Consider the following 16634-nt stretch of genomic DNA (forward strand, 5'->3'; position numbering starts at 1 on the left):
ATAAAAAACTTGGAAACAGTTGACAACACACCACAAGATTACGCCATTAATCTTCCATGACAAAGGGGCCATAGGGGCTGCTGGTGGTGTGTGTGTGGGGGGGGGGGGGGGGGGGGGGGAGAGATGCAAACACAAGAATAAATTGGTGAGCTGGAAAATATATTTCCCCCCTATCCTCATGCGGTTATTCATTCGTCTGTTCACCTGTGCGCTGGACAGCATGGAGAGACTGGGCCCCAGTGGAGGTGCTGCCATACCGCTTAATCTCTCCACGGATAATGGAACAACATAAATACACAGTATATCCTCGAAAAAAATATTTAAATCTCTTCTGCTCCCCCCCCCTCCACCCATTCTTATACCCTGAGGATGAACACGGAAGGTGACAGACTCACCTGTAAACTGTAAGTAGGAGAGGCAGCTATGTACCCAACATGACTGCTTCACCTTAACTAAAAAGCACAAACGTGCTCACTGTATGGCACGGCATGTCATGTAGCTGTAGTATAGCAACATTCACAGGCCATATAAAGTCCTGTGTAAACACGTGCACGTCCCTATCCACACAGAGAGCGCTAGTGCTAGGTACAGACACAGAGAGGCTGAAGATGAGGGGTTGAGAATAGAGACGCTCTACTGGCGGTTCAGTATACACTGACATTGCTGCTTAACCTCAGGAAAAGATGCTGATGCATGAGTGGGAGAGGTGGAGGGGGAGGGGACCACTTTAAAGTGAGCCGAGCTAAATGCAATTAGCGCAGATCAGGTGAAGGTCAAGTTCCGTTTGAATCACAGTGAACAATTAGGGGGGTGGAGGTGGGGATGGGGGGTTGGGTACGGATGTGGTATTTACTGGATAGAAGTCCGCCTTGTCAACGTTGCTGCTGCCGCCAATGTAGTTGTTGATATTGTTGTTGTTGTTGTTGTTGTGCATGTTCTTTAGACCCTCTCAAGGACACATACTCTTTTCTCCCGTCAACTCAATTTGCCCTAATTGAAGTTGCTCTCCCTCTAACCCGCCGCCACACATAAACCCCCACTACCCCCCCCTATCACCACCACCACCACAATCGTTCCATGACTCCCAACCATCCCCTCTCCACCCCACCTCTCCTGAGTAATGAAGCATTTGAAATGGAGAACGAACCAGAGAGAGAGAGAGGGTGCAGGAGAGAGCCTGGGAATGCTATTACACCGCTGTTCGCGGACATTCTGTCCCAGGCCCCTAAGCACTTTCATTAGACTGCCAGTTTTTGGTGTAATGGACTCTGTTGCCCCGAACTGCTTGCGAGTCAAAAGTGTCAATTAGAGCAGCCGCACTTTTGCGTGCAGCACCTGCTGCCAAATTGCGCATAAGGAGACTAAAGAGGATCCCTCCACTTACCAAAAAAATCACTGTTTGGTTCTCGTTCACACACTCACACGCTCAGAAAATGCTATGTTAGAAACCCAGCTATTCCTGGGTGATAAAAGAGACAGCATCATTATCTGTGTAAATGATGGCACTTTGAAATCTCCTATAACCTTGTGCAGAGTCCTCTCTGTGAGGACACTATATAATTTGCAAGGACGTGTATTTTTGCCACTGTGTGCCTATAGGAAAATGGCAATGTCTGCTACAGCTACTGTGTATGTGTATTCACATTAGAGACAATGAATGTAACTAGAGATTGGGAGGAAAAAACATGCCCAAGGCAAAGACATTCTGAGATCAACAATGTATACTAAGCCTCCTGCTGTAGATGTGAAAAGCTGAAAGTAGATTAAGCCGTCAATGTATTGACGGATGCGAACACACACAGCATGTCAATCCACCATCATTTCACAAAAGATGTTCCAAAAGTATGCTTAAAATACAAGTGCTTACTATTGGTAACACAGAAAAGTGAAAGCAAAGAGAAAGAAAACACACACACTCATACACACTCACACACACAAACACAACAGACAAGTACATCCAATCAAGTTTAGAGTTGAAATTAGCCACTGGAGCATGCATTTCTGTGAGGGAACCCTAAAGGCACTCTTCACCATGGATTTTATTCACATGGTAATTATCTGACGAGATTTGTTTTCCCCTCTTATTGAATAAACACTTCATTTGTCAGGTGTAGTCAGCGCTGAGCGCTCGCACCCAGCAGGAGGATGCATGCAAGCAAAGAGAAGTTGAGGAAGAAAGTGCAGCAGTGCCATTACTGCAGGCGGCAGAGCGCACTCCCAACCCCAAACACTTCACAAACAGCTCCTAAGTTTCTTATTTCCTGGTTTTATTTTGTCTTTTTTTGGAGGTGTTAGGGTGAGGGTGGTGGGGGGGGGGGGACTGTCTTTGTATTGCCTCTTTAAATTTGAAGAGCAAGTTGATGCAGGAACCGGGAGCACTAAATGCTTTTAGATTATGGGCAGACAAGACAAAAATCAGGAGCTGCTAAATATAGACAGCTTGCATGCAGCAGCTTCTTTGGGTGTCTTTATTTTCTCCCATCCGAAGCCGTCTCGGGTTTAAATCACAGAGGGGTTAAAAATGACAGTCATTGAAAGTGTCAGGCCTATTCATCCATCATCTTCAATTTGACATGGTATCTGATGCCTCGGGAAGAGGCAGCTAAGCTCTGCACATTCAAGCCGTTTATGTCGTTGACCACGGAGAGAACAAGAGGATGCTGTGGAGAAGGGAGAATGAAACGTAAATGGCAGAAGGGGAGGGAGGGACGGGGTGGGGGGGGGGCGGGATGTGCCTCACTCTGATAGAGTCCTCTGCCCCTCTTTTTTCATGTTAATGTTTTGCAAAAGGGCAAAAATGATGAGGGCAATGTTCAAGAACAATTACAGGGAAATATTCCAGGCCCTCTTTTTTTCTTGGTTTGTTTTTTGGACCTTGACCAATCTCCCCCATATTTTTGATGTCATCATTAACTTTACATTGTCTAAATTTAAATGTCACTCCCAAACGATGCCTGTTGTAAGGGCCAGCGCTCAATGCAGTATTGATGAAGCTTGCTTATGAATTAATTATTGTTGATAGAACCTGCCACAATAGGTGATGAAGTGCATTATTAAGGGCAAGCAGGCAAAGCAGATAGCAAGTGTTGCTAACATCTCAGACCACTACTTCCAATAAATCGGAATTAAAAGATTCGATTTGTGTGAAACTTGACTCCTTGTAAAGGGGGCCTTAGACTCATCATCAGGAGGCCATGGGCCTGCCGCCCCGCCTCCCTATGTCCAGTTTGGGTCTGAGATGGAAAGTTTGTACCCTTCCAACTGAATATAGTGTCTTGAGAAATGTATTTCTTTAAAAAGAATTGAGGGAAAAAAGCTCCTCAGCATCATCACCCTCTCATGACGCAGCCACAGGCTCCATCCTCTCCCTCATCAACGGCTGTCCATTTTGGCATGCGAGACGGGGCCATCACGGGACATTTCAATTTCAGCCCTCTATAGCAGACGCCCAGCTAGCGCAATATTCAATTCACTTTCCCTCACTTTTCATTTGGATTTTGCCTTTCAGCCCCCCCCCCCCCCCCACACTCTATTTCTCTCTGCCACCATGTTCTTTACAAAGAAACCAGGACAGCTTAGCTTGACACAATGAAAACCCCTTAATGGATAGAGAAATGGTCTCAAAAAAACCATACTGCGTGTGTCATGCACGACTGCAGTCAATATGGAAGCCTATACTTAGACAGCGAATGTGATAATTTGCTCATCAGAGCAGCTCTTTCCATTTGGTTTGGTCACAAATGCTGGGTTTCGCTGCGTTGTCCTTCCACCTCACGCACCTCTGATGCATATTTTATAACCGTTAGGTTTCCACCACTGACTTCACATGAAAGGCATTTATTAGTGATATTCTGTGCTCTTATGGACCAAGCCCCCCTTCTCATGAAATAAGAATGCAGTCGCCATACCCACTAGGATATTTAGGGTAGGGAAAAAATCGAACCGAGAGCAAAAGAGAGGGGAATGAAGAGAGAGGGGGGGAGACACATTTAAGCTTTGAATTTCACTTCCCTATTGGGATTGTGCAATTTAGATGATCAGATTGCAAGGGTTAGGCAAGGTTGAAATCTTCAAATCAGATGTTTTAAAACTTTGAGATGGGATCAAGATACTTGAGATCGGGATTTGTTCACTGTAATCTGATTTATCATTTAATCATTATTAACCATTTCGGGTCACATGGATATCTATCTGATCCAAAATATCTGGATTACTCTTTGATCCCCACAGAGACTTCCCAAACTGCCTCCTCCCTACCACTAAAATGATTATTTCAAACATCTAAAAAAAAGTTCCAGGGCAAGAACTCCATCTATACAGACACATATTTTAACAGGACCAAAATCCTGGCCCCTTATACTGCTTTTGTGTTGTCCTAGCAGGTCCCCCCCCCCCCCCGCGGATCTGGGCCCAAGAGGCGTGCAACCGTCTTCCCCACGGGATAGCTTCCCCCCCTCCCTAACACCTCATCACGTCTGACTCTACCGTCATCACTCCTCTTCTTCCTTTATGGCCGAGGTAGCTTCACATCTATTAGTGACGAGCTAGTGAGTCAACCGGCTTGTGAAATTTTAATTAAGAGCAAAAAAATGTACACACACGAGTCACGGTTGCAGCTTCCCGCTGACCCCAGGCTCTAGTCTGACAGATACACTGATGTGTAAAGTCGAGGGTGCAAGTTGACTGATAACAGGCATCTTCAACACCCCACCCACCCGCCTTCCCAATCTAACCCTCTCCGTCTGATTAGAGAGAGAGGGAAAAATAGATATGAAACACTGTCAACCATATTGCACAGCCTCTTGGCCCTGCGGTGTGACGCAGAGGGAGCCGGAATTCACAGGTAATTTTACTCTGATTAACCCAAAATATAAAACCCCCCATAGACTGCCACGGCGGGCCCCCCTCTGCATGTGAATTTAGACGGTGCACTGAACCACGAAACGGAGCATGCCCACATCGCTCCCAGTAATCGGCACTGCCTTATCCTCATTAACTCTCATTAACACTTATTAACACTCATTCCCACGAAATCTACAGCTAATGGCTTGACAAAACGCAAGAGGAGTGCCCGCGTTAATGGATAAAACACACACACACACAAACACGAGACACACACACACACACGCAGATGCACTGTGGGGCCTTTTGCGTAGCCGCAGCAGGAGCAGCGTCAGACATGTTAGCTGCGCCCAGGCTTTGCACTCACCCTAAAGGCTCACTCATGCAACTATGATACACACCACTTCCCATAAATAATTTGTGAGGTAAAGATGCAGACAATTTACCATTGAAGGATCTGGTTACAAGCCAGAGTGCAGTGTGCATACTGTTTACCAAGGGAGAGGGGAGTGGGGGCCGGTTTCAATCACAATATTGGAAAATGGGAAAATCGGATAAGACGTTAAATCAATTACAGATGGAGTTAACCACCCGAAATGCTAATATCTAATAGCAATCTGGGCTAATAGGTAGTTTTTCCCTTCACAACTTCTATTGGATACTTCAAAATGGCCTGTAGGATCATGTGTGCCTTTACAGGATTTTGCAGGCTTTTTTTCTAATGTTACCCGGCATCTTTTGTGTGTTGGTGGGAATTATGTAAGCAGTCATTCCACTTAAAGGTATAAGTGCTATTGATTGGATTAAGATGATGCCTATATGCTTTCAAAACATCGTGGCCCTGGACAAGGTCCAAAGTGCCTTCCCAAACTCATCCTTCTCACATGGATGGTTGCCTCTGAAAGACCTCTAACGCGCGCATTAATATCAGCTGACAAAGGCTGCACTGGAGGACATGCAACATTATTTTTGTACAGAGTGCTCCTTCCCATAATATACCCAACATAGGAGGGGTATTTTCTGGGAGAGAACCAATGATATCATTCTGTTCTGAGGGGGCTAATCCTGCAAGCAATCATAGCTAGCACAATGGTGGACCATTTCGGTCGACGAGAGCTAAAATGAAGAAATATGCAGATGTGGCGTAAAAAATACCAAAGCCAATTCATTTATTTGGAGAGGGAAAAAAATGAATAAAGGCATTTCCTGCAGCAAGGATGGAGGGTTTTTAACCATCTTCCTGTACTATCACGGAACGTATAAATTCTCTGTTCTGTTTAAATTCTCTGAATAATCGTCATCTTTATGTATGGTAGCTTGGATTTCCATATAAACATTTAGTGGGGCCCCGAGAGCTAAAACCTGCTACACTCGTCGCAACACGATTTCAGGTGATTCAACAGGATTTTCCTCCTCCATGTTCCCGTAACTGAAAGATGTAGTATGCGACAGTTTCAGCAAGCCATTACCCATCCTCTATTCAGCTGGATGATGTGACGGGCTTAATTTGGCACGTAACAAAATGCACATGCAGAAGCCAAAAGAATAAAGCAGGCAGGCTCTCAAAAGGTCAAGGGTAAGCACAACAAAGGAACTTGGCAGGCCTTACTGTACACATTCCATCTGTTCCATATGTATGGCTTGATCCTTACCCGATACATGCTGTTTTGCTTGATGCCAAACAGCAGGGTGCACAGCATTTTTCTTGAACTCTGCTAATGCAAATTTAATGGGCTTCTTTATTTTACCTTTTTGGGTTTTTAATGTTTCTTACTCTGCACTGCAAGGGAGGGGGGGGGGGGGGGGTGCATCTTTTGTCTTCTACCCTGGGCAAGTGATTGTGGTCTGTATTAGCAAGTTGAACAAAGCCCTCTCCACATAATGGGGGCAATCACTGTGAGACCAGGAAGAAGAAGCATGCCAGGCAAGACGCCAGACCGCATCCCACATCCTGACTCTACAACAACAACAAAAGTACAGACAGAGACACTCCAAAATAAGTACCAAGCACCAGACAAGGTACAGCCCCATTCTTAATCTCAATCACGGTCTACTGTTCAGGAGCTGTTCAACATCCGTTGCACAAAAGGCATCCAATCCTAAAACGAATCTAGTCCGCTGTCTGTTCTTTTGGAGTGTTTCATGGCGATGGTGGTGGCGTTGGAGACGGCTAAACTGGCTTGTTGTCACTGGCACTTTCTCGGCTTGCTGCTTAGCCACCCAGGCACAGGAGCCGTGGGACCTGTCACTCACATCTGTTACCTGCCACAGCCAGGGTGGTAAAGGGCACTTCACGCGCGTTACCGACCACAATGGATCCTGTCTGCAGGAGTCAGGTCTTCATGACACCTTATTCACTGCCACACCACCACTGCCTTTCTGTGAACTGTCTTATTTTCTTCTTTTTTTTTAACGACACAGTGGCAAATTCACAAGGCAAAGCTGACTGCCGCCAATTGACACTATTTCTAATATGGAAGACCCTAATCTGGTCTGTAGAGGATTTTTTTAGCTCACTATGGCGCTAAAACATGGTGAGAATGAATCCATAATCTGGACAGAGGTCCTTATGGTTTTCTCAAACGGCACCGTCTTCCTCTAATCTGCCAGTGACGATAAAATATCTGTGTCACTTTTTCTTTTCTTTTTTTTTTTGTCTTTCGGGCAGATGGGTTTGGAAGGCTGTGAATCCTCTGGTGGTTGGGATTAGCAAAGAAGAGGAGAGGGGGGCGAGAGAATGAGAGAAACACAGGCCTCTTAAAGGAGAATTACAGCATTGCTCATGATGGCTTTTTGTTTGCTGTTCATTGTGCTCGTGCCAATAGACTTACAATGCGATAAATGATAGAAAATAGAAGCGAGCATGTTCACACCTGTGAACAATAAAAACAAGAAGCCTTGCTCATTTCTGGCTCTGTGTGTGGGCCTCATTACTTGAACCAGCTTCTTCTACAGTCCAGCAATTCTGCTCTTATACGTACTAGTGTAGGTCGTAAATCACTGGTTGTGACGGGGAAAGGAACCACAGACAAAACAGAAAGAAATTCTCCGACGACCTTTAATAAAGTACATTACAGACTATATAACATACATGGCTACAGTGGACGCACTGAGAACAAACTGGGACAGAGCTATCAGTGGAATGTGCAAAGTCACGGTCTGTTACGCTGGCACATACACTGGCAGAGTACATGGGTTTTGTTGTCTCGTCAAATATTAGCATGAGGTCTGATATTTCACTAAATGAGTTTTGGTATGAAATTCCAACGAGAGGAGTCAAGAGGCACTATGTCTTACATGAACATTTCACAAGAACCCCACATCACAGGATTAATGTAATCATGTCATGGAAGCAAGCATTATCTGACATTAGTCATTAGTATATAATGTTGAGAGATGTGGCAGTGTCATGTTAGAGTTTTCTGCAGTTGTCATGACAGCACTCTTGATATAAGATGCTATAACAGCTTATGTGACAGGGTTATAAGCTGCCATTGCATTTCACACATTGAGAGCAGTCAAGAACATTTACAGTACTATAATCCTAACCTGACACTGTTCCGTCTCTGGAAATCTGTCATGAAAATGTATGTCAGTGGCATATGGCATGGTTATGATTATAGGTCCTATTATATAGGGTTCAAGTAGAGGGTTGCCTAGGTTTTCATTTTTAAAAATCACCTCAAATGAAATATTGTACTCCCCCTAACAAATCAATACAAAGCAATAACGTATGATTGCACATGTTTTACATTTATGTGTGAACATTTCCAAACCAGGCCCTTCCAAAAAATGTTGAGAGATTGAATAAAATGAGGAAGGAAGAAAACTCAATCTCTCTCAGAACTGCTGATACAGTAATTGGATTCAAAATGAAAACAAATCACAGGAGAGTAAATAAACTCTTAGGTACTGTGTACCCAGTTCCCTACAAAATCCCTCAAGATCACACAACTAACACAATTATTTTTCCAAAGCTTGAATTCTGCTCAATAGGCTGTAAGGCTCTTCTGAAAATGGAAAATTATTCGGGCAGCACAGGCTATCATTGTGTGCATGGCAAGTCCTTGTTTCATGTGACTTGGTGCAGAGTTTTCATTCCTCTCTCTCTCTCTCTTTCTTCCCTAGACCTCTGATCTTATTTCTCCCTCTCTATTTCATCCCAGAGTTTTAGTTTCAAGTGGTTGAAATACAGCAAAGTCATAGTGAGTGACCTATGGCAAATGAATGCTGAGCAACATCCAATAGCTCAATTGAAAGCCCGGGATCGCTGAAATCCTGAAAACATAATCTGCATGTCTTTATCCCTGAACACTGTGAACATCTCCCTCACCGGTGGAAGCACTGCATAGTTCACCCGTTTTGTCAAAACCCACATGTCCTTGATGGCTTACCAACAACACAACAGAGAGATTTTTTCAGCATACTTCAGACCACATGAGTTCATAGATGGGCCTCTGTTCAAAGGAAAAAAATATTTCCGGTGCAAAATTCACGAGGCATGAATCACGTAGCCACCTAAAAGGTAAAACTCCCGCCCACGCGAATAACACAGAAACACGAACATCACGCTCAGCTCCTGTGTGAAGTTCAGCCATTTTGACCTCTGCCGTTAGCATGATTTAAAGAATAGAAGCATGACTGGAAGCACAGTGCGCCTCTGCAGAGGTCAAAGGTCATGCCCTGATGAACTGGGCTACCCTCTTATGGGATTACAGCTTTAAAAAAAAAAAAGAAAGAAAATACATCTGGCCAAAAGGATAGAGCTGAAAATATATCAATTCATAATCTCCACCCGTTTTTGAGCTGACAGTAAGCCAGTGAAAACTGTATGTGTGTGGGGGGGGGGGGTAGTAGTGTGTCTGTGTGTGTGTGTGTGTGTGTGTGTGTGTGTGTGTGTGTGTGTGTGTGTGTGTGTGTGTGTGTGTGTGTGTGTGTGTGTGTGTGTGTGTGCGTTTGTGTGTGTGTATGTGTGTGTGTGTGTGTGTGTCTGTGTGTCTGTGTGTCTGTGTGTCTGTATGCTTTGTGGAAGTGTTTTTTCACAACAGGACCCACTGGTAGAGAGGAGGGGACTCCCATCATATCAAGTGCCAGTGACAGGGTGGGAGGATTTGAGGGTGGGGGTCCAGTTTATAGGATTGTCTTATTTTTTTCTTGTTTTATGTTTTTACGTTCACAGAGGATGCCTTGGGTTTTATTCTCTGTGTCGGCTCTTAAATTGTATCTGACCTAAAGATCAAAACTGGCTCCCAGGAGGTTTTATGGGATCATAAGCAGGTGGGGGCGAAAGGTTAGGCACTAACATGCTTCTCTCTGGCAAGACCTGGAGGATCCTTGACAAGAGTAACTGGTATTGGAAGAACCTGAGCTCAGAGGAAATCTAAATAAGACTGGTACCTTTGATCCTGTCGGTATTCATTTAAATCTATTACAAAAAAGGACTCTCTAGGTAAGCAACAGAAACAGTTCTTTAGAACGCTGACTTTCTGTTCATACGGATCAAATCAAACACAAAAAAATATATATAATCTCCTCAATTGAGATTGAGGTTTTCCTATCAATAGACAGCACCAATACCACTTTTCTTTCAAACCGAGTACTAGTGCGAGTACTTACGTTTGCAACTACTTAAAACCATGTCATGTTTACCTGCAGCAATATACTACATAAACTGAAGATGTTTTTTTTCTGATCGACACATGAACAAACTAGTCTGCGTGCAAAATAAACACCTGCCGAGTCCAAACAGAAGAATGCAACACCCTGATTGATAGCATCCCTAGCACACTAGGTGGTTAGCAAAAACCATTACATGTCAACAGTCACATCAATATGTTCAGCCATGAATCCATTAGATGTAATTAAATTACAGTTACTTATCATAATGTTGGTGATTACAAAAGGGTTACATCCAAATATATTATTTTCGGTAAAAAGCTCTAAAGCTTATATGTACAATATAGCATTCATTCTGTTGCTTTGCATCTTTTTGCTGTCTAGACAGGTTTCATTAAAATGTGGCAGTATCCACTAAAATTTTAAACTTTGTTTTTGATTGGTTCTCTTGTTCAAATTTGCACTGCCGAAAGTAAAGTAATCAAATGTAATAAGTTACATTACTTTGATGAAGTAATTCCAATAGTTACATTACATATTATATTTTTAAAATAGTGACTAGTAATCTGTAACTTTCTACACTTAAAAAGTAACCTTCCCAACCCTGATTACACTTCAAGGAAACAAACAGTCAATTAGCCCAACTATAATTAGCATTCATGCAATTACTGTATGAAGATCTAAGTTAAACCATATCTCATTACAACCATGACTGGTACACACATCAGAGAAGACACCAAATGTTTTAAAAAGGAATACATAATTGCAATTATGACTTGAATCCTTTCACTTTATAACCTAGGTTTGTATATATTTCATTTTAAATTATAAGCAAGGATCTATGAACATTTGTCTTTTATCAATTCAGTTTAATGTCACCTTCCTTCCAAAGACATGTATGAATGACCTAAAAAATAACTTGTGAAAAGCTCATTAAAACTTTAGATTTCCCTGGCTTGATCTTTAATGAAACACAGGAAGTCGAAGATTAGAGCAAAAACCCCATCAAAGATACACCAAAAGCAAAAAAGTTTCACAGGGCAACATGGCAAAAAGTGCTGACACGTGATAACGAAGAAACAATTATCAAGCCTTCCCGTGTACATTTCATAATGGCGACGTGCTATTATTAATGATTCACGGCATTAAGATCGTTTGTTCATTCCCCTTGTACTACTGTACCCGACAATATAAAGTGCTCCGGCTACACGTGTTTTAATCATATCCGTGGTGCAAATGATGACACTTCCTATCATCCTGTTAAATTATACTAAGCGAGGCAAGGAGCTGACATCCACGGAAGCATTACTAAGAGAGCTATGCATGTGTTCTCTAGGCCTCTAGTGGAGGGACTCAGCAGAACTACACCTCGTCTCCCAAGTCAGACCTTTCACAAAAATTCTGATGCATATTCTGACTGAACATGACCAAGTGAGCAGCCTCCTTTTTTTGCCCACAGACGGTTGGCGACGGGCCTTGTAAAAGTAAGTCTGTGGTTGCTCTTCTTCTGGGGTGTCGCTTGGAATACACACTCCTTTGATTGACATCTGAGGCGGCCTGTGAGATTGGATGCACCTTGTTACCGCCATAGTGAGCGATATATACATTAGACTGTCTGTACCACTTTTCTGGGTTTTCCGCTAAGGCTGAGGCTGAGCAGAATCCCCATTTTGGCTTTGGGTGAACATACAACCAAATCAGTTTTTTTCAAAACCTGTTGCTCAAGGTCTCTGCGTAGGACTTTTTTTACCATCATGCTATTGCCTCAGTCAGCTACAAAAAATGTTCAATGATCCACTGAGGGTAATCACATTACATTTTGTTTTCTAGAAATCTGAGGAAATGGAAGCAGGGTTGGTGAGGCGAAGCATGGGAGACTTCTGGGGTGATCCATCTGTTGTGAAGGACACTATTTCTAACAGACAATGATCAGTGGAGCATTAAAGGGGATCAGAAGCCTCTTCTCACAGCAGGTTACGAGATATGACAAGAACTACAGGAGAGCAGTCAAACCCAGAGTCCCCCATGCTATTACTGGCACCCAATCAAGCCCCATTGTTTTGGCATTGGGTGAAAAAAAATATCACTTGCACTTAAATGCATTTAGACAGTTATCCTGGGCTATTTACAGAAAAAAAGGTAAGCATTTTGAATCCATTCATTCACTCATTGGAAATTGAAGCTATGGCTTAGACACCTTGATTTTAAGTTTGTGAAAAATGCGTAATTGTTAGGAAAACGGCATTGCAAATGCAGCTTGTACAATTTGAGAAGAGTACAATACACTCCATGTGGAGGATGATACAAAAAGCCCTTACACTTGGTACTCTTAAACATGCCAGTAATTATAAACTTTTAAAATAAAAGAGTTTGTCAAAACTTAATGTCAACATTATGATATCAGATTTAAATGACAATATAACAAACAAGACACATACTATTGCATTCAATCGTTCAGTGTCCTTTGTGGATCATTCTGTAACCCTGTATTCTCAGGCAACAGTCAAATGTATTGATTTTGTTGCAGTGTAGGGCAAACAGAGAAAACGCTGTGGTTTTGCATAGCTCTATAACCTTAAGTATGCTGAACTATCCACCTGAGCCAGTCATAAATGCGATGGCATACTCTTAGAGAGACAAGTGCAAAATGAATCCAGGCCTCCATGCATCCTACTGTCAGAATCAATATTTATTTTTTCATTCACAGGCACAGGCAGACTACACAGTGCCACATTTAGAAGCCTAGTGCTGTTTCTGGTGTTCAGGGGGAGTACTGGACCTGTTGAGTGGAAGGGTGGACTATCCAGTAACGCACAACTGCGCAAACATAAGACACTGGGGACTGGTTACTATGCAGAACCAATTGAGAGAGAATGTATGATCCCAAACCCAAACCCAAAACTACTCTATCCACTCAAATGTCCTGTTTGACAAGACACATGACATTGAGAGAGAAGATAATTATGCTGTGCCTCACAGCTGCATTACGGTCTCCAAGTGTAATGACTTTCCTGTAGAAATGGTCTCTCTTTGTTTGGAAGGGCCTTTTTGGGGGGTCCACAAACCCCCCTGACATAGAGGAACCAAATTAGGCATCATCGTGAGGTAAAGGTCAGGGTAAAGGGCCAGTTTGGGGTTGGGTTCGTGCCAGGGTTTCTGAGAGGTGTCGTTAGGGTGAGGATAAGGTAAGGGTTAGTTAAGGGTTAGGGCAATTAAGGCAGGATTAGGACAGTCTGAATATTTTTTAAATTGGGTATATAAAAGTCCAAAGTGTTCCACCAAAATAGCAAGCTACATGTCAGAAATATGAGAAGAGGTTTACAAATAATACTGTTGTCCACTGACTTAAAACAATGTTCGTTACCTGGAAAATATCACCTAAAAGGTTTATTTGTTTGTTGGTGGTGTTTTTTTTTCTTTCAAGACAAGTGCAGCTTAGGTAAGCCAAGGTGAGACTGATTTGCTATGTTTAAATAAATAAAACAAAGATTTCTCTGTGAACACTTTAAATACTCACTACTACATTGATCATTAGAATTTCAACCTTGCACTGGTATTCTGTCAACCTTTTCTGGAATTTGCCATTACATAAAGTGTATTATGCTACAGGTTGCATGTCTAGCAATAATTTAGGCCTATGACCATTTTAGTGAAGAAATGCCATTTTCATAAGCAGCTCCACTGTGAGTATAGACAAATAGTCTCTGTTCAGAGGAAATTCCTACTATGTAGAGTGGCAACAGACACCACCAATGTTATCATACGTCAACTAAGGCCTCTGTATAATGCTAATTTTTGGTCACAGCGCAATATGTAACAATGCAATTACTATTGAAATGTAGAGCTACACATTTTAAAAGTTTTCCTATAAAGGCAAAACGGTAGAGGGAAATGGCCAATGTGCTTGCGTCTTAGATGAGTAAGGACTGGGACGAACTATACCAACATGCATTATGATTGTATAATTCTGTTTGTAATGGGATCACCATACTAAGAGCGTACAACTGTACAAAATGACATTGGCCTTAATTGTTTTAACAGTGTTGGACAAAAGCTGATAACGATGTGGCCTAATGTTGGAAGAACTCAGTAGTATTACAGCGATTCTTCTCCACAAGGTCATGGTGGTACTCCTATTATACCCTGTGGAAGAACATTCATTAATGCTGCTCGCTTACCATAGACTCCTTGGGAATGGATGCCCTCCAGATATACGTTGAGAAGCCACAAAAGACCAAAACCTAACCCCATCTTCACGTTAATGTCAACATATCCAGCCCGGTAACGACAGGTTCTTTCCCAGGTAGCACCGGTTTCAAAACTAGTAGCAATTCTCCGTGGTTCCACTGAAAACCGGGAATTTCAGTGTACTTAGCGAGGTTACGGAAACTATCTGGTCAAAATAGCAGATAGCGCTGGTAATCGGCTCCTGCTCATCTGGTTGCTGCAGTTTATGCTTGAGTTAGACTGTGATGTTATAAGACTAAGAACCACAGGCGTGAACATGAGCAAAAATCACAGTGAAAGGAAAACGCAAGAGATGTACGTTCCGACTGACAAGTCAATTGACAGAGCAGTGGTCTTTGCACATTTTAGATAAAAACCTCGAGGAGGACCCGCTCAATATGTTAAAAGTATCAGAGAGAGCTACAGATAACTGACACGAGAGCATTCTTGATCGGTGTCCTGTGATATCCACTCGTATCCGGCGTATCTTCTCGATATTCTACGGCTCCCATAGCTGGATGAAACACAACCAACGATAGAGAAGGACGTCTCGTCTTTTCCCCCGTGACTAAACACAGGATCCGGTGAATGGAAAGGCTAAACGGGTTTCTATTATAGCCGCGGAGATGAGATGCTGTTCAGCGTTCAGATGCTGGATCCAGAGACCGTGGACCGTGGACTCATCTCCGGCGAATGAGAACAGGTTCTCCAATTCGCCTGATATGCGCTAGGCTTATTAAACAGAAGCTAGCTGTCTCGATTGAAAATAACACCATCTGAACAAATTGCAGTAATTGCAACATCAGACTCCCTTGTAACTGTTTTCTACAGAAAAGAAAATGTTAAATGCGGAGGATAATTTCAGGGGATGGTCATCCACGCTGCGCCATACGTAGCCTACTGCACTGGAACGCGAAGCCCCAGCTGGTTGACGACGTCAAAGTGTGCGTGAGTGCTCACATCTCATTTGTATGAGAAGCACTTCCACACCGAAAAACGCACCATGTTGAGTACCACATAGCTTTCAGCTCTTCGCACCCATCTTTCGCTTAAACATTAAACCGAGCAGGGAGTTTAGCGTTTATTCAAACTATTGCTTTTTTTTTTTACACATCTTATGCCAACATTTGACCGTAGGTCACAAGCATTTTACCTTTCCAACTCTAGAAGCCCGCAGTTGTGATATTATTTTCCTGGGAAAGACAGTGCACCATAACATTTTAGCAACTATAAACAAGATAAAATATACATTAAAAGAAGATACGCGTTGCACAGTGTACTATGTTTCAATTAATCATCAGCACAAATTAAATCCACTAACTATTTGCTATATTCCCCTCAGTATCGCATAATCTTCTGAAAGGGCCATTCAAATGGGATAATAGTGAAACAGGAAAACGGATGAATGAGGTACTGGTTCATCTAAACTATTTGTCACGTATGCTCAGCCATTACTGTCGACCTGGGCAGATGTGCAGCTTATTGGACATTCAGGACTGCCGGTGTTGTACAGTGAGTGCCATCTCCTGGAGATAGAGAAGACGAATATTATTAGCAGCCTGTTGAATTGGTCCCTGTACACATTATAATCTGAGCACAGTAAATCTGCTGAACTCCTGGTATTTTATCGAAGTAAATAGTGCAAGAAAAATATTGATATTAAAACTAAATCATTTTCATTAATTTGTTTCTGTTGTTCCACACAAGTGTACTTCTGTTTTGTTCATTTCAACACTGGGCACTAAAACTCCCCCAGTTGCCCCAAAATAGCATAATTCAATCATCCAGGTTTGAAACCGGGATAAACATGCTTTACTCTTTGTTGCTCTTTACAGGGTATCAACATTGGCCAACTATGTGGGACTAAATAAATGTATTTTGACAGAAATCAGCTGATGATTTGATATACACAGACAAGAGCCTATACAGATAAGAGAGCAAATGAAATT

The 16634-nt window shown here is 42.6% G+C and overlaps 1 protein-coding gene across 1 annotated transcript in view; it reads right to left on the bottom strand.

Moving 5' to 3' along the window:
* Nucleotides 1–14730, bottom strand: part of mdga2a (MAM domain containing glycosylphosphatidylinositol anchor 2a) — a gene marked incomplete at its 3' end in the record, with an annotated part of 137078 nt that extends 122348 nt beyond the window's left edge. The window contains exon 1 of the mRNA XM_080850690.1: nucleotides 14637–14730. Coding sequence (XP_080706816.1) covers nucleotides 14637–14709 — 73 coding nt within the window. The 5' untranslated portion in view covers nucleotides 14710–14730. The remainder of the gene's footprint in view (nucleotides 1–14636) is intronic.
* Nucleotides 14731–16634: the final 1904 nt, after the last annotated feature.

The sequence above is a fragment of the Sprattus sprattus genome (assembly GCF_963457725.1).
Source record: "Sprattus sprattus genome assembly, chromosome: 13".
NCBI classification, from domain to species: Eukaryota; Metazoa; Chordata; class Actinopteri; order Clupeiformes; family Clupeidae; genus Sprattus; species Sprattus sprattus.